The sequence below is a fragment of the Mus caroli genome, unplaced genomic scaffold, assembly GCF_978045245.1.
Source record: "Mus caroli unplaced genomic scaffold, Mus_caroli_1 scaffold_12, whole genome shotgun sequence".
Classification (NCBI taxonomy): domain Eukaryota; kingdom Metazoa; phylum Chordata; class Mammalia; order Rodentia; family Muridae; genus Mus; species Mus caroli.
Genome location: NW_028227267.1, coordinates 19472378 through 19495390, shown reverse-complemented (window position 1 = coordinate 19495390; position 23013 = coordinate 19472378). Strand labels below are relative to the sequence as shown.

Sequence of the window (23013 nt, the reverse complement as noted above, 5' to 3'; positions counted from 1 at the left end):
GGATTTAGAATGGATCAGTAATCACAGACTAGAGCTTGTGATTGGCATCTAACATGCAATAGAGCATCATCAAGAACCCAGCCCTCAGCATTTGGGATCTGAAGCTATAGCCAGGTAGATTATCATCAGAACTAGATTAAAGGATACCTTGCTGGTGTCTACTGCAGAACTAATTAATCACTTGCTTGTTGGTAAGGTAAAAAAACTTCATGCTTCATGGAATCATAAAAGTGATAGGTCTTGTGGATATATAAAAGGAAAAAGTGAGCCCAGGTGTTTTGTTTTTTAATAATTTTAAGTAATTATATTCATTTATTCTCACCCACACACACACACACACACACCTTCAATGCTTTCACCATTTCCTACAAAAGACTGCTCCAGTTAAAATGAATTGGGAAGTCATGTTTCAACAAAATTTAACTAAGGCTTGGACACTCAAAACAGACTACTTTTAGTTTTGCTGTCTTTCTTTCTGAGATGGGTGGCTTGTTGTATTGCCAAAGCTGATCTTGAACTCATGGCTTCAAGTTATCCTTCCACCTTAGGTTCCCAAGTAGCTGGTACATGGCACTGTGCCCAGTTCATAATTTTGTCTGTTGATAATAATCTGTGTGTGAGTGTATGACATATGGGTTTAAGTGCCCAGCACACACGTGGAAGTCAGAGGACAACTCCGGAGCTGGTTCTCTTCTTCCGTCTTCATCCAGGCCTCAGGGATTGAACGAGTTGCCAGGCTTATACAGCAACTGCCTTTACTTCCAAGCCCTCTCAACAGCTCTTGCTTGTTTTGTTGAGATGGGGTCTGGCTATATACTCCTAGCTATCCCTGAACTCATGATCCTCCTACCACCAATTGTAATTATAGGACTATGCTACTCTTATCTGGCTCTAAATCCATTCATCCATCCATCCATCCATCCATCCATCCATCCATCCATCCATCCATCTTCTCTGTGTAGCCCTGGCTGTCCTGGCACTTGCCCTGTAAACCAGGCTGGCCTCTAATACAGAGATCTGTCTACCTCTGCCTCCCGCTCATATATATTTTAAAGATTAATTTTTAAAATTCTTATTTGTGTGTGTGTGTGAGTGAATGAGAGAGAGAGAGAACACTCATAGATACCGGAAGAGGGTGCTGAATGCCCTAAAGTTAGAACAACAGGCAGTTTTGAACCTCTAAAAATGGATGGCTGGGACAGAACTCTGGTCCTTAGCAAGAGCAACAAGTGCTTCTAACTGCATAGCCATCTTTCCAGCCACATATAGTTTTAATGACAATTATTAAACATGCTATGTCAGAAAATATATGTAACACTGTAGATGCTTCATCTCTTGTAATCCTTGAAACATGTTGTGCTAAGGAAACTGCTGGGAAACTGAAGCTTCAAAAAGCAACCTAGCCAGACTCTTATTTGAACTTGAGTTCAATTGTTGCTATTTGTTTAAATTGAGATTATAATTACATCATTTCCCCATTTCTCTTTCGTCCTCCCAAACCTATATATAACTACCAGCTCACCCTGTGTCTTTTCAAATTCATGGCCTCTTTAGCTTTGTGTGTGTGTGTGTGTGTGTGTGTGTACCTGTTCTGCCTGTATACTAGTACTTGTTTGTAAGTGTTCAGGTCTGACTGACTACCTGGTACTGGATAACCAGCTGGTGTGCCCTTCCCTAGGGAAGACCATGTCTCCCACGCTCATCATTCCTTAGTTGCCTACAGTTTTGTCTTCTCTCCCACGTGAGCATGCCTACTAGTGCTGTCACTGTCACTGTTCCCGTCACATTTAGGCAGCCACACTGGTGAGATTTCATGGGTGTAGGTAGCCTCTGATGTTTCTAAAAGATAAAATCTCACAGCAAACTTCCTGTTTCTCTGGATCTTAAACTCTTTCTACTCCCTCTTACACAATGATCCCTAAGCTATAACCTCCACACACCGTGGAGGAACTGTGTTGTGGATTTGGGCTCCACAGCTCTGCATTTTGATTGGTTTGTTGTGCGAGTTGTTTGTTTTTTGTCTGTGAGACAGCATCAGCCTTGGCTAACTTTCAACTTGTGACAATCCTGCTTCAGCCTCCTGAGTGCTAGGAATACAGAAGTGAATCTCAAGTGGTACTTAGCCTATGCTAAGTACAAAAAAAAAAAAAAAAAAAAAAAAATGTAGTTTGATTCTAGGCCTCAAATCCAAGGTCTCACTAATGCTTATTGTACCACTGAATTATAGCTTCAGCATAACACAGGTTTAAATGGATCAAAATTCTATCCCCAAAACAAGAAAGAATACTTTCTTTCTAAAAATGAACATCAAAGATCTTCAGGTTGCTTTCATGTAACATTTGTAGATTCTATAGCAACTACATAAAGGTAATGATGCAATTTCCAGACCAAGACACTGTCTGTCATACTGCTGATATTTATATCTCACTCCGCTAAGTTTCTTAGAATGGTTGTATTATCTAGTTGTTTATTCAATAAATAGTTAAAGGCCACCCGACATCAGAAGGAGGATGTGCTAAGGTTCCTTTTCAGAGTTATAGAGCTTCCTGGATATGGTATCCACCTGTTCAAAAAAAAAAAAAAAAAACCAAAAACAACCCCCCCCCCCACACACACACACACAAAAAAAAAAAAACCAGTATCAGCCAGGTATGGTAGCACATGTCTTTAATCCCAGGACTTGAGAGGCAGAAGCAAGTATATTGCTATTGAGTTGGAGGCCATCCTAATCTACATATGATTTTCAGGTCAGCCAGGGCTACATAGTGAGATTCTGTCTCAAACAAAACAAAAACAAACAAACAGTAGAGACAGAAACTCTAGGGCGACCTCTTAAGGTACAAAACTCAGGCATGATATAAAATCTCACCACAGGCTAGTTCAGAAAAAATGTATGTACCAAGACACAGGTACTCCCTGCTTTGACCCACTTGGGCCAAAACAGTGCACTGTTGTAATCATTTTTAATTCCAATCCTGGGGCGGGGGAGAGGGGTGTTACTCCACCTTTGATCATTTATTTTACAGATAAAAGACATACATAACTTTTATTACTTATAATAAACCTTAAACAGCACAAGAGCTGGGCAGATATCTACCCTCTATGCTGCTAGAATCTAGTTTTTAATAGATAACCCTGAGTTATTACTTACCATGTTTCATCTGGGCTGCTCTTAACTCTATATGGCCAGACTTTGGGGCCATGTTTTCACAACCCCTAACCCATGGACTTTTTTCTCCTCTTCCTTTCTCTCCTTTGTGGTTCTCCTCTCACCCCACAGGCCCAGAAACCCTAAACCTGCCTATGTCTCTTGACTATTGGCTATTGGCATCTTTAGTCAACAATCAGAAATAACTTGGGGCAAGGTCACATAGCGTCACTTGGGTCTATATGAGGACTCTCTTATCTCTGGGGCAACAAGACCTTGAGGAACCAATAGTAGCATTAGAATACAAGCAACATCAGGGCAAGCCACTAGAGTCCAATTCCCCTTCACTGACCCTGACCAGAGAGATACTTCTGCCCTCTGGGTCCCTGTCACAGAGCAGATAGTGCTTTAATAAGAGAGCAACCTGCGGGACTGCTGGTATACCTCAGCAGTAAGGGAGACAGGAACAAAGTTCCAGCCTTGGCTTCTATTTATAAGGGTGATGTAGACAAATTCTTAAGGGAACCTAGGATAAATCTGATAGAAAGGAGCCACCGCTCTTACTAGAGCAGCCTCCTCACTCCCAGGTAGCAGACACAGAGAAATCTTCTGAAGTAGATCCTCACATTACTGGAGGAAACAAGAGCTCCTAGTCTGAAGAAGATGGTGTTTAAGAGAAGGAAAGAATGGGATTGGCTGAATCATGCAGAAAACACCTCCTACCCACCTACTCAAGAGCTTCCTCCTGAAGAGTGTGTACAGCTCTTCTCAGTAAGACAACAGCACCATGATCAAAGGGGCAGGTTCTCTTTGCTGCATCTGACATCCCCCACCAGTAATTTCTGATGAAGAACTGGACCCAGCTTTGCACATATTGTGGGGATTTATATCAGAACCTGTAATAGCTAACACAAACCTGACCTGATCCTTGGGTATCTGCACCACTTGTAATGATTTGTTCTATGGATGCTGTACCATAAATCCATAGAACAATCACCAAAGCACATGCCTTTATTCCCAGCATTTAGGAGGCAGAGACAGGAGAATCTCTGTGAGTTCAGGACAGTCAGATCTACACAGAGAGACGCTGTCTCAAAAATCAACCATACAAAAAAGAACAATCACCAAAAGTGTCTATTATACCTCTAGGATAAACGGTCTGCGTGCTGACTGACATCTAATGCAGCAGTTTGGTAGTAAACTGTCTGTGGTTACGTGACATAAGCATCTGGTAAAAACAACCTTGACACACGAGTCAAGATGTTCATAGGAATTTAAAAATTAATTCAGTTAGCTGGGCGGTCTTTAATCCCAAAGTTAAAATCCCACTAAAATCTTTAGTCCGAGCACTTGGGAAGCAAAGGCAGGGAGATCTCTGTGGTCTACAGAGTTATTAGTTTGAGGATAGCCAGGGCTACACAGAGAAACCATATCTTGAAAAACAAAACAAACTGATTCAGTGGAAACCCTTCGGTTTCTAAAAATGAAGCACTGGTATTAAACTCACTACTGTAAGGGTTTCTGTGATTGGTATAAAGCATCCTACCAAAGACTCTCTGTTAAAGCTTGGTTCCCTAGCTGGGGTACAACTGAGAGGTGAGTGAATGACAGAAACACTAAAGTCATCAATGGGTTAATCCACTGCTAAACTTGTATGGAATGAGCTAGGAAGAGGTAGGACCTTACAAGAGGTCACAGACAGGACAACCCTGGATGGGAAACCTTGTCCCTTTCTCACAAAGTGTGCAGCCTCTGCTACAGGTTCACACTGCTGTGACAGACTACCTTGCTTCAAGCCTAAAACAGTGGACAGTCTGACCTTTCACTCAAGTCTCTGTCTGAAATTATGAGCAAAACTAAATCCTCCATTTGAACTGAGAATTTTGTGGCTTTATGGTGATACAACTTTAATAGTCTTTAATGGGCTTTGGGGCACCTAATAAACACTACATTTAGAAAGGTGTGGTGGCACACATAATACCAGCACTCACAAGGCAGACACTCAAAAAGACTGCCACAAATTGGAGCCAGGCTGATCTGCATAGTGGGTTCCATGCCAGCCAACGCTAAGGAGGAAAGAAAGGACAGATAGAAGGGAGGGAAGAAAGGACCGATAGAAGGGAGAGAGAGGGAGAGAGACAGAGACAGAGACAGACAGGGGAGACTATACTTGACTACTGGTTCTTACATAACAAATACGAATGAAGATACAGCCACCCGCACCATTGTGAAGTTCATAAACAAACCTGCTCTTGCTTTTGCAATACAAGGCCTTTTCAGTGTTGTTGAGGGGCTTTTTGTTGGTGGTAGTGGTGGTTTTTGGTTTTGGTTTTTTGTTGGTGGTTTTGAGGCAGGAATGCACTCTGGGCCCTTGACTGGCCTCTGATTTTCAACAATCCTGCTGTTCCTATATTGTAAGTGCTGGGATTATTAGGTAATCACCATGGATCGTCAAGTTTCATATCAAAGGTATCTTGGAATGTTTATCACCTGGAATTACGGATTGAATTTTATTGTTTTGTGCTCAACTTTCTCATGCTCTCCACCTCCGAAGTGTAGTGTAGGATGTAGCTCAATGGCAGAGTCTTTGCTTTGCAAGGGCAAGGCCTTGGGATGGATCCTTGCACCACCCTCCCTTCACTACCACCCTACCCCAATCACTTTAACTCTATGCATTCTGGATGGTGGAGGTTTGAATGAGAATAGGCTCATATATTTAAATACTTACCCCCACTGGTGGAAACATTTGGGAAGTAGTAGGAGGTATGGCCTTGTTGGAAGAAGTATCACTGAGGGTTAGCTTGAGCTTTGAAAGCTCAGGCCATTCCCAGTTAGCTTTCTCTGTCTCAAGACTGTGAATCAAGACTTAGGCTCTTAGCTATTGCTCCAGCACTGTGACGTCATGCATGCTGCCATGCCCCCACCATGATGGTCACAGACTCTAACCCTCTGCAACTATAAGCTCAAATAAACTTTTGTTGTATACATTGCCTTGGCCATAGTCTCTTATCACAGAAATAAAAAAGCAATGCAGACAATTCTGTGTCTATTTCAAAAGAATGGTGAATAAAAAAAGAATAAAAACTGTATTAGTATCTCAATAAAGACTTATAATGTGTGACTACCCTTCAAGAAGCCTATGACCATGTTCTCAGGGATCTTTCTGATTGTTCTTCTTTCTCTTAAACCTAGTGCTTGTAATGTATACTGTCCATCTCTTAATAAGCTCCAACCCTACTTCAAAAAATGCATTAATGAACTTCAAAGTTATTTAGGGACCATAGAATCAGGCCTATCTCAAGGACAAGCAGACTGAAGGCAGATGACTTACCTACTTCCTTAGTGAACTACTACTTACAAGTGAACTGGAGCCAGGAATCCACACTTCTCCTAAGTGGCTGGATTGTAAATCACTAAACCCATTAATTGGCAAAGCATATAAGTTAAGATTGAAAAATGGGAATCACATTTATACATGCTCAGTAAATCATTAAGATTAATAACTTACTAATGGAATGATGAAACTTTGTGTTAGTTCCAAAAAATAGCGCCGGAGTATAACGCTTTGGGCCTCAGAAGGACGCTTCTGCTGTATACCCTTGTGAGAAGAAAATGGAAATCCATATTTTAGTGTCAGGAAATTTAAGATAACAACCAACTCCAACTACTTTGTAACTAGACATTTAAATTTAGTACCAACCAACCAACCAACCAAAATACTTAGAGTGTTATATTGAAATAATTTAATTTTAAGTTCATTTTGTAAATTTTGTAAAAGGAAGCTTTAGCTGAAGGCTGGGGAGAGAAAGCTTAACTGTAACTGTACTAAGTTACAGCTTTACAGGAGCAAGCAATTTTGGTGTGTTCTTATTGTACAGCAGGGTAATCATAGAATATTTATGTACTAAATATCTAAAAAAAAAAAAACAGAAGAAAGGATTTTAAATGTTTTCACTACAAAGAAATGATAAGTGTTTGAAGAAATGGGATTCTTTAACCTGACAAAAGATGATACAATATATACATGTATCAAAAGACCATAGTATTTGCATTTATCATTCAAATATAAATTTAATTGAAAAATCCTGAGTAAAACCCAAGAACATACATGTATTAATATCATTTATCACATACTTAAGAGCATCACTTCACAATGAAAATAATCTTTATTTTACATACATTATATTAATACTACTAACATATCTTAAAACAAGAAGCCCCCCAATTTTTCTCTTACTGTTAGTGATATTTTCACAATGTCTAGGTTTCCAGAATGACTGGCATTTTCCCATATCTACAGAGCCAACACTCAAGTCTATGCGCTGGTATCTTGATTATGTGTGTGTGCACCTTACCAACTGAACCATCTTTGCAGCCCCTTGTCTTTTGATTAATTTTAAATTAAAAAAAAATTACTTACATTGTTGAGAGCTTTTGGTGCCACTTGTAGAACTTTGGCATCTGTCACTGGGCTCAGATCGGGATGTGAGAACCAGTGACCCCGGGGCTTTGTGTGCTGCTTTCCTGCATCGTTGCCTGTGTGATCCTTTGCTTACGCTTTACTTACTTACTGTCCTGTGTGACCGCCTTGTCTACTACTTCCCTTGATGACTTTTTTAGTCTTTGCTCTAAGGGCTGACCGTGTTTTTCGGATGGACCTGGAATGCTATAGAGCAGGCTGCTGAGACAGAAAGCTGCTTCAGCCTCAGCACTGGCTGGAGTCTGTGAGCATTTGCTCTGTTTTTCTTCTTTTTCAATCTTCACTCCCTCCCTTGAGATCCTGTTGACTGAGCTGGCTTGGTCAATACATTTGTATGTGTGCGTGTGCACATGTGTGCCAAGGAGTGGTTGTATAGATCAGAGGACAACATGCAGGAGTCAGTTCTGTCTTTATTATGGAAATCCTGAGACAACTCAGGTTTATACATTTATTTTGTATGTAGCAGTGTGTGTGTATGACTGGGGAAGTGGGAAGAAGCACACATATACCACTGCAAAATATGTGGAGGGCTATTTGTGGGAGCTAGTTTTCTCCTCTCTCTTACAGCATGTGGGTCCTCCCCAGACACTGAACTGGGTTGTCAGCTTGGCAGCAAACGCCATCACCTGGTGAGTCATCTCACCATACCTATGTGTCTACTTTTGAGACAAGGGCCTGATAGGTCTAGAACTTAGATCCTTCCGTCTCAAGTTTCCTAGGGCTAATACTACAAGTTTGAGCAAAACATACAAACCTAAGGTTGGATTTAAAAGTGATTCGGGGGTGAGGTGTGCATCAGAGCTAGCAAGATGCCACAGTGAGTAAAGGTATTTTCCCCTGGAACCCAAATAAAAGGTGGAAAGAGAGAATTTCATACGCACACACACACAAACACACAGAGATTTTTTTAATTTTTGAAAGATAATGCAAGTCAAGGCAAGATTGCACATGCCTTAGTGCAGAGTTCTATCACGCCTTCAAAGAAGATCTAATTCCAGTTCCGCACAAACTATTCCACAAAATAGAAACAGAAGGTACTCTACCCAACACATTCTATGAAGCCACAATTACTCTGATACCTAAACCACAGAAAGACCCAACAAAGACAGAGAATTTCAGACTAATTTCCCTTATGAATATGGATGCAAAAATACTCAATAAAATTCTCGCTAACCGAATCCAAGAACACATTAAAACAATCATCCATAGCCGGGCGTGGTGGCGCACGCCTTTAATCCCAGCACTCGGGAGGCAGAGGCAGGCGGATTTCTGAGTTCGAGGCCAGCCTGGTCTACAAAGTGAGTTCCAGGACAGCCAGAGCTATACAGAGAAACCCTGTCTCGAAAAACTAAAAAAAAAAAAAAAAAAAAAAAAAAAAAAACAATCATCCATCCTGACCAAGAGGGTTTTATTCCAGGGATGCAGGGATGGTTTAATATATGGAAATCCATCAACGTAATCCATTATATAAACAAACTCAAAGACAAAAACCACATGATCATCTCATTAGATGCGGAGAAAGCATTTGACAATATCCAACACCCATTCATGATAAAAGTCTTGGAAAGATCAGGAATTCAAGGCCCATACCTAAACATGATAAAAGCAGTCTACAGCAAACCAGTAGCCAACATCAAAGTAAATGGTGAGAAGCTGGAAGCAATCCCACTAAAATCAGGGACTAGACAGGCTGCCCACTTTCTCCCTACCTATTCAACATTGAACTTGAAGTCCTAGCCAGAGCAATTCAACAACAAAAGGAGATCAAGGGGATACAAATTGGAAAGGAAGAAGTCAAAATATCACTTTTTGCAGATGATATGATAGTATATATAAGTGACCCTAAAAATTCCACCAGAGAACTCCTAAACCTGATAAACAGCTTCGGTGAAGTAGCTGGATATAAAAGTAACTCAAACAAGTCAATGGCCTTTCTCTACAAAAAGAATAAACAGGCTGAGAAAGAAATTAGGGAAACAACACCCTTCTCAATAGTCACAAACAATATAAAATACCTTGGCGTGACTCTAACTAAGGAAGTGAAAGATCTGTATGATAAGAACTTCAAGTCTCTGAAGAAAGAAATTAAAGAAGATCTCAGAAGATGACTCTAAGGAAGTGAAAGATCTGTATGATAAGAACTTCAAGTCTCTGAAGAAAGAAATTAAAGAAGATCTCAGAAGATGGAAAGATCTCCCATGCTCATGGATTGGCAGGATCAACATTGTAAAAATGGCTCTCTTGCCAAAAGCAATCTACAGATTCAATGCAATCAACATCAAAATTCCAACTCAATTCTTCAACGAATTAGAAAGAGCAATCTGCAAATTCATCTGGAATAACAAAAAACCTAGGATAGCAAAAACTCTTCTCAAGGATAAAAGAACCTCTGGTGGAATCTCCATGCCTGGCCTACAGCTTTACTACAGAGCAATTGTGATAAAAACGGCATGGTACTGGTATAGTGACAGACAAGTAGACCAATGGAATAGAATTGAAGACCCAGAAATGAACCCACACACCTATGGTCACTTGATCTTCGACAAGGGAGCTAAAACCACCCAGTGGAAAAAAGACAGCATTTTCAACAAATGGTGCTGGCACAACTGGTGTTTATCATGTAGAATAATGCGAATTGATCCATTCCTATCTCCTTGTACTAAGGTCAAATCTAAGTGGATCAAGGAGCTCCACATAAAACCAGAGACACTGACACTTATAGAGGAGAAAGTGGGGAAAAGCCTCTAAGATATGGGTACAGGGGGGAAATTCCTGAATAGAACAGCAATGGCTTGTGCTGTAAAATCGAGAATTGACAAATGGGACCTCATGAAACTGCAAAGCTTCTGTACCAAAAGATACTGTCAATAAGACAAAAAGGCCACCAACAGATTGAGAAAGGATCTTTACCTATCCTAAATCAGATAGGGGACTAATATCCAATATATATAAAAAACTCAAGAAAGTGGACTCCAGAAAATCAAATAACCCCATTAAAAAATGGGGCTCGCTCCTTTCTGAGCCCTGGCGGTGCGCTTTGAGGAGCTCAGCCAGCCTGCTCCGTCCTGACTCACCGCTGTTCGCTCCTGCTGAGGAACAAGTCGGTCAGGAAGCCGCGCCTCAGCCATGGCATTTAAAGATACCGGAAAGACGCCCGAAGTGGCGATTCACCGAATTCGAATCATGCTCACCAGCCGCAACGTGAAGTAGCTGGAGAAGGTTTGTGCGGACTTGATCAGAGGCGCCAAGGAAAAGAATCTGAAAGTGAAAGGACCGGTGCGCATGCCTACCAAGACTTTGAGAATCACTACCAGAAAAACACCTTGTGGTGAAGGTTCCAAGACCTGGGATCGATTCCAGATGAGGATCCACAAGCGACTCATTGATTTACATAGTCCTTCTGAGATTGTTAAGCAGATTACTTCCATCAGTATTGAGCCGGGAGTTGAGGTTGAAGTCACCATTGCAGATGCCTAAGACAACTGAATAAATCGACTTAATAGTCAAAAAAAAAAAAAAATGGGGCTCAGAGATAAACAAAGAATTCTCACCTGAGGAATACCGAATGGCTGAGAAACACCTGATAAAATGTTCAGCATCCTCAATCATCAGGGAAATGCAAATCAAAACAACCCTGAGATTCCATCTCACACCAGTCAGAATGGCTAAGATCAAAAATTTAGGTGACAGCAGATGCTGGTGAGGATGTAGAGAAAGAGGAACACTCCTCCATTGTTGGTGGGATTGCAAGCTTGTACAACCACTCTGGAAATCAGTCTGGCGGTTCCTCAGAAAATTGGACATGGTACTACTGGAGGATCCTGCAATACCTCTCTTGGGCATATATCCAGAAGATGTTCCAACTAGTAAGAAAGAAAACTTGCTCCACTATGTTCATAGCAGCCTTATTTATAATAGCCAGAAGCTGGAAAGAACCCAGATGCCCCTCAACAGAGGAATGGATTAAAAAAATGTGGTCCATTTACACAATGGAATACTACTCAGCTATTAAAAAGAATGAATTTATGAAATTCCTAGGCAACTGGTTGGACCTGGAGGGCATTATCCTGAGTGAGGTAACCCAATCACAAAAGAACTCAAATGATATGTACTCACTGATAAGTGGATATTAGCCCAGAAACTTAGAATACCCAAGGTATAAGTTACAAGTTGCAAAACACATGAAACTCAAGAAGAATGAATTAAGGCCAGCTATCAAAAGCTAGATCTGTGAGATGATGCCGGGGCCTAGCAAACACAGAAGTGGATGCTCACAGTCAGCTATTGGATGGATCACAGGGCCCCCAATGGAGGAGCTGGAGGAAGTACCCAAGGAGCTAAAGGGATCTGCAACCCTATAGCTGGAACAACATTATGAACTAAGCAGTAACCCCCGGAGCTCTTGACTCTAGCTGTGTATGTATCGAAAGATGGCCTAGTCAGCCATCACTGGAAAGAGAGGCCCATTGGACTTGCAAACTTTATATGCCCCAGTACAGGGGAATGCCAGGGCCAAAAAGTGGGAGTGGGGGAGGGGGGAATGAGGGGGAGGGTATGGGGGACTTTTGGGATAGCATTGGAAATGTAAATGAGGAAAATACCTAATAAAAAATATTTTAAAAAAAGGGCTGGTGAGGTGGATCAGCGGGTAAGAGCACCTACTGCTCTTCCAAAGGTCCTGAGTTCAAATCCCAACAACCACATGGTGGCTCACAACCATCCATTACAAGATCTGGTGCCCTCTTCTGGTGTCAGAAGGCTTTATTATGTGTACTTACACATAACAAATAAATAAATCTTAAAAACAAACAAGCAAACAAACAGCAAGGAAACTCCAGCCAGTGGGCAATAACACTGTTTCATATCTGTTTAAAAAAAAAAAAAAAAAGATGGCACATGCCTGTAATACAGTACTTAGGAGGCAGAAGCAGGGAGATTACAAATTCAAGACCAGCCTGGTCTGCATAGTAAGTTCTAAGCCAGCCAGGGCTAAAAGAAGAAAAACTAAGATTCTAAGCTAGGGATATGTGTCAATGGTAAAGCCTTTGCCTAGCATGCATGAGGCTCAATCAGCAGCATAGGGTTTAAAAAGTCAAGTTCAACTTCACATTATTATATAAAAACAAACAACAATAATAAAACAAGAACCACACACTGTCTGACTAAATATTACATAGCTCCAGGAGGAGATTTAAATGAATAATATGGGGGGCTGGAGAGATGGCTCAGCAGTTAAGAGCAGTGACTGCTCTTCCAAAGGTCCTGAGTTCAAATCCCAGCAACCACATGGTGGCTCAGAACCATTTGTAATGAGATCTGATGCCCTCTTCTGGGGTGTCTGAAGACAGCTACAGTGTACTTACATATAATAAATAAATCTTTTAAAAAATAATTAATAATATGAGCAGCTATTTACCTTCTGAAGTTGTTTTATGATCTCCTCATCTCTGTTTAGATATGGCTTGTAAGAAGTATAAACTCCTAAGAAAAGAAGATAAACAGAAAAAGCCAACAACCTAGGTGAGTATATACTTAAAATTAATAAAAGTACGGGCCAACAAACTGACTGAGCAGGGATTGTGCAAGCCACACTCCATGACTGCCATCTCTAGAATCCACGGTAGAGAGAGAGAGAGACACCTCTCCCAGACTGCCCTCTGGCCTCCACACATGCACTGTCACACAAGGAGATACAATGAGAGAGGCAATACCAGGTTTAGAGTCCAGAGTCTTTAGGCTCTTCAGCTTTTTCACTTTAACTTGCTTAGGAATTTCACCTGAAAGAAAAAACAAAAATTCTTGTAAACTGGGCTGTAATTTAGTGATAGAATGTTTGCTTACCATGCACAAAATTCCATCATCAACATCGTAATACTTTTAGCTACAATCATACATGCTCTATATATTATGGCTAAAACATAATGTGCAACAAAAACTAAATGCCAGGGAAAGAAATAATTTAGCAGGATGTTTCCTATTTCTTTTCTGTTTTTTCTTTCTTTTTTTTTTAAGATTTATTTATTTTATGTATGAGGGTACAGTGTAGTTGTACAGATGGTTGGGAGCCTTCATGTGGTTGTTGGGAACTGAATTTTAGGACCTCTGCTCGCTCCTGTCAATTCCGCTCACTCAGTCCCTGCTTGCTCCGGCCCAAAGATTTATTATTATAGATACTACTATTAAGTACACTGTAGCTGTCTCCAGACACAGCAGAAGAGAGTATCCATCAGATCTCATTGCAGAAGGTTGTGAGCCACCATGTGGTTGCTGAAAATTGAACTCAGAACCTTCGGAAGAGCAGCCAGTGCTCTTACCTACTGACCTATCTCTCCAGCCCAAGTTTCCTATTTCTTATTGTCACTAAGTTCTTGGTAATAATGAAAATACTGTCTTTTCTTTTTTGAAATGAGAAATGACAAGAGCCCAGCAGTGCAGCAGGCTTCACTCTGACTCAGGGACTTCATCAGGTGTATGACAGACTCAGAGCTCCAGTGCTAGCTGTCCATGGAAGGAGAGGCAGGTGGACCTGAGCTCACTCACTTCTCGCATGCACAGAAGTTTCAACTGTTTTAAAAACATAAAATGGATGCCAGACAGCTCTGGGAAAGGGCACCAATGCAAGGAAAGAATCCAGGTCTGTGATTATATTTAATTTACAAAGTTATTCAGGGCCCAAGGGCCTTCACATTAGTAGAGTCATCTTAATGCACCTTTGAATATCTGTACATACATCTTAACTTAGGCCAAATATTTTACCTTTCTTGTTGTAAACCAATCCACTTTCTGATTAGAAATGAACACTCTACAATTAGAGCCAAGATAAACCAGCACAACTTGTGCTACCTGCCAGTGTTCAAACTCAACAACAATAATAGGATAATTATAAACTCCTGAGCCCAAAAGACAGACTCTGTTTTGCCATGCCTTCCCTCTGGGGCCTACAGGGTATGCTTTTTTGTAGGTCTATAAACTCTGTTTTAAGTTCTCAAAGCCAGAATCCCCAATAGAGTTTGATGCTGTACAGCCTGTGTAGCATATGCACTGGCTTCTGGAGTTCAAGAAGCCAAACAGTGCCATAAGACACATTCAAGTGACTCTCAATCCACAAAAAAAAAGTAAAGGAAAAGTTAGATACAATGAACTTCATCAAAACTAAAAACCTGTGCCTAAAGGGGCTCTGTAGCTGGTCTTTGCTACTTTTTGGGTATTTCTTTTTCCCACACCTCCCCACCCCCTTTAGCCCACAACTACTAGATAGGAGAGAAACAAAGATAGAGGGGAGAAAGTTATTAGAAATATCCCTGACTCTAATTTCTTTCTTTGTGTTTCTTCTACTAACAAACCACAACCAACTTCTCTAAACGATCAACAACCACCAATCCCTCTTCTCAGGCCCTACCACTCATATACTCTCTGAGAAAGTTCCCAGAATTCCAAATGTCACACAACTGCAGAAACTATCTGTAGCTAGCAAAACCATGCCACTGCTAGAGCATGAGGTAAATCAAAGTCAGATGCTGTGGTCATTTCAAAGCATCCTCACATCTCCCTATCTGGGATTAAAACAAGAGCACAGATTCTTATATTTCTGTGTGTTTTAAAGAAACCAAAATCCAAAATTGTCATTACAGGGACTCAGAGAGTAAAACAGTAAAAAATTTACAAAGCCTGTCTGATAAGAGACCAGCACCCAGACATATAAAGAACTGAGACAACCAATGATGAGAAGTCTTAAATAAACATTTCCAAAGAAGGCATACAAAAGACTCATGTAAATACACTCAACATTATTAATCACTAGGGAAAAGAAACTGTAACCCTGTTGGGGTGATCTTCCTTACATGGTATTATGCTGCATTTTTAATTGTTAATTCTGTACCAGCAAAGGGAGAAGTGCTGGCAGGATTTGGTGTCGACATTTCCGTGACCCATCACCAGGTTTTCTTTTATAAATGTTTTTCCTTCCACACCTGCCCAAAACACATGCAGGTTGGGCAACCTTCACTGACTAAAGTAGCCAAAGAGATGTTTTGGCATTGTCTTACTGCTGATTGGTAATAATAAAGAGCTGGCAGCCAAGTGCTGGGGCAAAAGTGGTGGAACTTTGGGCAACCAGAGAGACAAGCAGAGGCAGGAGGATCAAAGAGGGCATGGAATGGTAACCTGAGTGGAGTAGGGTAAAGAGCCAGCCATGTGGTGGGGGCTGGAGGGAAGTCAGTGTAAGGTAAATGAGCTAGCAGAGAAACTGACCCTGGTTTACATAGTGAGTTCCAGGACATCCAGGGCCACATAAAGACCTTGTCTCAAAAAACAAAAACAAAAAATGGCTATAATGAAAACAATAAGGATATAAAAATGGGGAATCTTCATATACTATCAGTAAGAAGGTTCATTACTGCACAACTCTGGAAAACAATATGGTGAGTTCTTCCTTTTTAATCAACTGATTTATTTCTATTTACATGTATAAGTGTTTGGCCTGCATGTATGCCTGGTGTCCATAGGTATCAGAAGAAGGCATCCCATCCCCTAGAAGCGAAGTTCTAGATGGCTGTGAGTCACTCAGTGAGTGCTGACAAGCAAACCCAGTTCCTATGCAAGAGCAACAAGTGACTTTAAGCACTAATCCATCTTTCCAGCGCCTTTGAGGATTTCTCTTCCCTCCTTCCTTTCTTTCTTCTTTCATTTGTTTGTTTGTTTCTTTCTTATTTATTTATTTATTTAGAGACAAGTTCTCAAGCTTGCTAAGAATATCAAGGTGAGCTTCGAATTCATAGAGATCTGCTTGTCTCTGCCTGGAAAGTGCTGGGATCCTGGGATTAAAAACATGTGCCACCATGCCCAGCTCCCTTTTTTTGATCATACTATGTCATCAATGATTTCTACCTATATCCCTAAGGGAACCTTTTTCATAGGAAAGAAAAGTAAATAGCAGTATATTGTATTACAGTAAATCACAAGTCTAGATAAGTAAAAAACACCAAAAAACCCCACAAAAACAAGCAAACAAACCAAAAAAAAAAAAAAATACACCAAACACTAAGCTACAAAACCTCCCATCTCTTTTGTGAGTAGAGTAAGCTGTTCCCTAAATTATCATTAGAATCTCTCAGAAAACTAATGATAAATGTTAGGGGAATCATTAAATTGGCATCTAAAGTAAACATCCAATCTCAGAATTCATTTATTCGTGTAATAAACACCTATTAAATTCCTACAAGAAGCCAAACACTGTATGTCTTTTTCTCAAAGTTCAATCTATGAGGACTTGCTCAATCAATACAACAGCACAGAGAATTTCATGCCAAATCTGGAATAATTCTAGCTTTTTTTTTTCCTTCCTTATTTTGAGGTACGGTCTTTAGTATGAAATTCATGCTGGCCTGGAACTATATAGTGCAGGCTTCAGGCTGGCCTTGAACTCACAGTCCTCCTGCCTTAGTCTCTTGAGTGCTAGAATTATACATAGGCACTATGACATCTGGCTATCATTTCAGTTTTCTATAAGATTTTTTTCACAAGCAAAACTAGAATCCCCAATTTCATATAGTTTATAAAATAAAAAAGCTCAGTTTTCTTGGGCTTTTTTGTTGTTGTTGTTGTTGTTGTAGTTGTTATTTTTTGGTTTGGTTTGGTTTTTTTCAGACAGGGTTTCTCTGTATAGCCCTGGCTGTTCTGGAACTCACTCTGTAGACCAAGCTGGCCTTGAACTCAGAGATCTGTCTGCCTCTGCTTCTCAAGTGCTAGGATTAAAGGCATGCGCCACCACGCCCAGCTTTCTTGGGCTTTCTTTTGGGGTAGGACATAGGCCCATTTTAGTGAGAAGCTATACTCTTTTCCAAAGGCCCTTATCCAGGCTGTCTCCAAGAATGTTACCAACAATGTCAACCGCAAGAGACAAACACAAGGAGAGTTACCCAGTTCTGTCACATACTCTGAACACCAAGGAGACACATTACCTGCAGGTTTAAGATCTCCTATTCGAATAATGTGTGGCCAGTGCTGTAGTGTTTTAGCAAAAAAGGGGTTGGTTACTCCTAAGATGACTGAGGGCCTGTATAAAAATGAGACAAATAAATATTAAATCACAGAAGAATAAGTGACAGTTTCTGAGTGAACAATATAATGAGTATTGCTCCCTTTACTTATTACATAAATGACAGGCAACATATTCAGTACTAGACACATGAAGATAAAAAACATATGACTTTTTATTAGATTTATTCATTTTATTTTATGTGTACTTTGTCTGTATATATGTCTGCACATCATGTGTGTGCTTGGTACTCCAGAAGATCAGAAGAGAGCATTAGATCCCCTGGAACTGGAGTGAAGGATAGTTGTGAACATCATGTGTGTGCTTGGTACTCCAGAAGATCAGAAGAGAGCATCAGATCCCCTGGAACTGGAGTGAAGGATAGTTGTGAACATCATGTGTGTGCTTGGTACTCCAGAAGATCAGAAGAGAGCATCAGATCCCCTGGAACTGGAGTGAAGGATAGTTGTGAACATCATGTGGGTGCTTGGTACTCCAGAAGATCAGAAGAGAGCATTAGATCCCCTGGAACTGGAGTGAAGGATAGTTGTGAACATCATGTGTGTGCTTGGTACTCCAGAAGATCAGAAGAGAGCATTAGATCCCCTGGAACTGGAGTGAAGGATAGTTGTGAACATCATGTGTGTGCTTGGTAATCCAGAAGATCAGAAGAGAGCATTAGATCCCCTGGAACTGGAGTGAAGGATAGTTGTGAACATCATGTGGGTGCTTGGTACTCCAGAAGATCAGAAGAGAGCATTAGATCCCCTGGAACTGGAGTGAAGGATAGTTGTGAACATCATGTGGGTGCTTGGTACTCCAGAAGATCAGAAGAGAGCATTAGATCCCCTGGAACTGGAGTGAAGGATAGTTGTGAACATCATGTGGGTGCTTGGTACTCCAGAAGATCAGAAGAGAGCATCGGATCCCCTGGAACTGGAGTGAAGGATAGTTGTGAACATCATGTGTGTGCTTGGTACTCCAGAAGATCAGAAGAGAGCATTAGATCCCCTGGAACTGGAGTGAAGGATAGTTGTGAACATCATGTGGGTGCTTGGTACTCCAGAAGATCAGAAGAGAGCATCGGATCCCCTGGAACTGGAGTGAAGGATAGTTGTGAACATCATGTGTGTGCTTGGTACTCCAGAAGATCAGAAGAGAGCATCAGATCCCCTGGAACTGGAGTGAAGGATAGTTGTGAACATCATGTGGGTGCTGGGAATCAGACTTGGGTCCTCTGGAAGAGCAGCAGTGCTTTTTTAACTGTTGAGTCATTTGTCCAGTCCTCCAAAGACATGATTCTTAAACAGCATAAAGGTATCAAGGCACACATACTCAGTCATGATGGCAACAATTAGAAGACACTGAAACGGAAATAAAATGCTCAGCAATCCCAAGAAGAAGATATGCTCTGCCAGGGTTTAAAAGACAGAGTTATCAAAGATAGAGAACAGACATGAAAGATGAGTAGTTTTCCAAAGAAGCTTATAAGGGCAATGCCGAATATTCATGTCAAACAGTGAGGTCGGATCAGTCCCTACCTAAAACTACACACACAATTACAGGCACTCAGCATTCCTGAGCAGAATGGAAGGAGAAAGAGAAGAGCACCCAGTGTGTACACTCAGAAATGAATATGTTATCTTGGAAGCCAAGAGAAGTTACAGAGAATCAAGTGGAGGTATGCCACATAAATGCTACAGATCAATGTAGGGAAATTTAGAGAATGCCCTGTATGGAGGGAAAGCAACTGCAGACAAAGAAAAACTAGAGTCTGAAGAAGGAATTATGGAAAGAACATAAGAAACAGGCTAAAAGATATTTTCAGTTGATGAACTGACAGACTTTAGTTAAGATTTGTTGCAGGTCATGGTAAGAAGACATAATACTACGTTTTTGATAACTTAAGTCAAAACTAATACTATTTATCAAGAAATCAACAGACAGGAGGGTAGAACAAAAAAGAGGGAACTAAAAAGAAGTCAGTCAGTACAGGCTTAGTTTCGGATGCATTAGAAGCACAGCTGTGAACTGGGCATGGTGGCACATGGTATAATCCCAGCACCTGGGCAGCAAAGGCAGGAGGATCAGTAGTTCAAGACCATCCTGAACTACACAATCAAGTTCAAGAACAACCTGATCTGTAAGGTGAGTTCCAGGCCAACAGTGCTAGGGATTGGCATCCATCTCAAAAAGAAGAATGGATATACGGGAGTAAGTCACATCCTGCATGAACACCAACAACAGCACTGATAGAGATCTGGGTGCTGAAAAGATCTAAGGTACAAAGATATACTGCAGTCATTACTGTAGGAGCTTTTGAGTTCTGATTCTGTAGTTAGTCCAGGGTAACTCTGAACTCTTCCACAGTCTTCCTGTGCAGCCTCTCAAGCACTAAGATTAGATTACAGGAGTGACTTACCATGCCAAGTGAATATAAGATCTTTAAAGTTCATTACAATTAATTAAATGTTAATTGAATGTGTGAGAGAGTGAAAAGAGTCTGAAAGAGCAGTTTGCATAAAAGCAAGAGAGAGGGAAGGAGGGAGGGAAGGAGAGAGAGGGAGAAGGAGAGGGGAAGAAGGAGGGGGAGGGGAGAGGGGGAGGGGAGAAACAAACTTTCTCCTGTACTATGGCATGCTGGGGATGGTATCTGAAGAGTTTTCAGGAGTTGGTTCACTCCTTTCACCTTCCTGTAGCTGGGTATTTCACCGTCTGTTGACACAATGCATGCTACAGGCTGGCTGGCCCAGAGCTCCCAGGGGTTTCTCCTGTCTCTGCCAACCATCTAACTGTGGGGCTGCTTAGACCACAGATGTATTCCACTACATCCAGCTCTGTACATGTGTTTGAGGCTTCAACTCACACTTGACAGCTTGTATGGCAAGTGCTTTTACCTGCTTAGCTACCTCCTTGTTTTAGTATAGGGTCTTAACAGAGACCATGGATACTGTTAAGGCTATTTAGAAAAAAATGATCTGTCTGAAAGAGGAACACAGAGCACAGTCTTTGATAATATCAACATTTAAGGGAACACCAGAGAAAGAAGTCTACACAGAAGACTAAAATACAACACCACACAGCTAGGCGACAAGAGGATCATGATTAAGGTATTTTAAAGGAGCTAGGCAGTGGTGACACACACCTTGAATCCTAGCACTTGGGAGGCAGAGACCGTTGGATTGCTTGAGTTATGATACCATCCTGGTGTACAGAATGAGTTCCAGGACAGCCAGGGCCACAGAAAAAACTCTGTTAAACAAAACCAACCAACAACCTACCAACCAAATAACAACAAAGAAGATAATTTAAAGAGAAGGCTGAAGCAGAAGGATCAAAAGTTCAAGGCCAGTCTGAGCTGTGTATGGAAATTCTCTCTTACAAACAGCACATCTGCCATCCTCATAGTTGGAAGGTAGCATCAGGAGGCTCAGAAACTCAAGGCCAGCCTTAGCTACACAGAGAGTTCAAGGCCAGCATGCAGTACGTAAGACCCTGTCTCAAAAGAAACAAAACAAAAAGAGTGCATACTTGTGTGTGTGTGCTCTCCACATGCCCCCCCCTCCACCCCCACACACAAATAGGGCAACAGAGTGCTCACGAATCAGGTCAACCAATGAAAATAAGAAAATGTTGATAGATACTGAGACGTTAGCCTGGGGAGCTGAAGAGATGCTTAGAGGTTAAGAGCAGGGGCTGCTCTCCAGAGCATTCAGGTTCACTTCCTAGTACACAAACGGCACCTCAGCTACTTGTAACTCCAGTTCCAGGGGGTCCGACACCCTCTGGCTTCCATGTGCACATGCATGCATGTGGTGCATAGACACACATGCAAACAAAACACGCTTACACATAAAACAAAATACATTTTAAAACGAGAAATTCTATTTAAAAAATATAGACAAAGTTAGCCTGCAGCAGATACTATATTAGCAGGAAATAAAAAACTAGAGAAAATAAATGGAAATGATGTATGTTCTTCTAAAACTCGAGCTAAGAAAGAAGGTAAACAATTATAAAACTGGAGCTAAAATGGAAAGAATATGATTATTTTCTTCAAATCTTAAATTATTTCCAATAGCTCCCCAAACCTCAGTAAGTCAAAATTTTAAATTAAAATTGTATTACACAATAAAACATATTACACAGTTCTACAAAATCTTGGTAATAAAAATAATACTTAGTCAACAAAAGTAACTGTGTTTACTCACGGAGCTTGAGTACGGGTAGTATATTCTTTGAATTCACTATCATGAATCGTGAAGTAAGGCCGAAAATCACTAAAGTACTTTAATGGAGAGATACAGCTGTGGAACAGGAAGAAACAGAATAAGGTTCTACTCCACAACTATGAGACATCCAGATATATACCAGAAAGACAAATTATTTCAGTGTTATGTAAGCACTGGTCTCTTAATATTAATTGAAATTTATCAAGGTGTAACTCCATATAACTGAAGTGTGTGTGTGTGTGTGCGTGTGTGTGTTATTCAAAGCACCAAATACATGGTTTCAGCTCTAACTGAACCTGACTCAATCTTCTCACATATTCAGAGAAAGTTGTTGCATGGACTGATGCTGTGAGTGGGGGAACATCACAGGTTGGACACAAGGAAAGAATCAGAATCAAGAGCCAAATGCACTCACTTAACAAGAGCCAGTACAGTTTCTGAAGATTCTGACGGCGACGGCGCCATGACCACAAGGGGCTCTCCCAAGAGCACCAACTCCCAAAGCATCTGACTGTGAAGAAAAACTGGGCAGAAACACCTAGAAAATTTACACAGTACAAAGACTTTATTATTTATTTATCCAATTTTGCCTTTCAAATTCCTAAATAATCATTCCAAGAACTTCACATTGATACAAATTCTTCCTGCTCCAGACAGCTTGATCTGAAAAATGAATTGAGAACGTGGAAATGCAGGCAGCAGGCACGCACACAAAGCCAGGCGTGAGGCTCTGAGGACACAATTCCATTAGTGTGTTTAAGTCTGAACATTGAGTAACCTTTATTTATTTACTTTTCTTCCTTGTTTGGTAGCAATTTTCCCTAGCAGATTAGAGAAAAAGTATTTCTGAAGAACAAAACAAATCTCACTAGTTAAAAAAACAACAACACTCCCCCAAACCGAAACACATGTCAGTGCAAAAACATAAAGCAAATTTATGAGATAAAAAAATAAGCTAGTTAATTTTAATTAATAAAACCAAAAAGAAAAGAAAAAAAGAAAAGAAAAGAAAACAAAACAAAACCAAAAACCTAAGCAGTGGTGGCACAGCCTTGAATCCCAGCACTCTGATGCAGGGTCTCTGTGAGTTCTAGAGTTCTAGGCCAGCCAGGACTAC

At 40.8% G+C, this 23013-nt stretch overlaps 1 protein-coding gene and 1 pseudogene across 2 annotated transcripts in view; one reads left to right on the top strand and one right to left on the bottom strand.

Annotated features, from left to right (window-relative positions):
• Dennd6a (DENN domain containing 6A) overlaps positions 1-23013 on the bottom strand; it is a 58312-nt gene that overhangs the window by 5738 nt on the left and 29561 nt on the right. For both annotated transcript variants that reach the window (XM_021181499.2, XM_029469006.2), the window contains exons 10-15: positions 22312-22434; positions 21876-21971; positions 17588-17682; positions 13340-13405; positions 13045-13109; positions 6657-6746 (exon numbers count right to left, since the gene is read on the bottom strand). In XM_021181499.2, coding sequence (XP_021037158.1) covers positions 6657-6746; positions 13045-13109; positions 13340-13405; positions 17588-17682; positions 21876-21971; positions 22312-22434 — 535 coding nt within the window. The remainder of the gene's footprint in view (positions 1-6656; positions 6747-13044; positions 13110-13339; positions 13406-17587; positions 17683-21875; positions 21972-22311; positions 22435-23013) is intronic.
• LOC147001661 (small ribosomal subunit protein uS10 pseudogene) lies at positions 10644-11152 on the top strand (annotated as a pseudogene).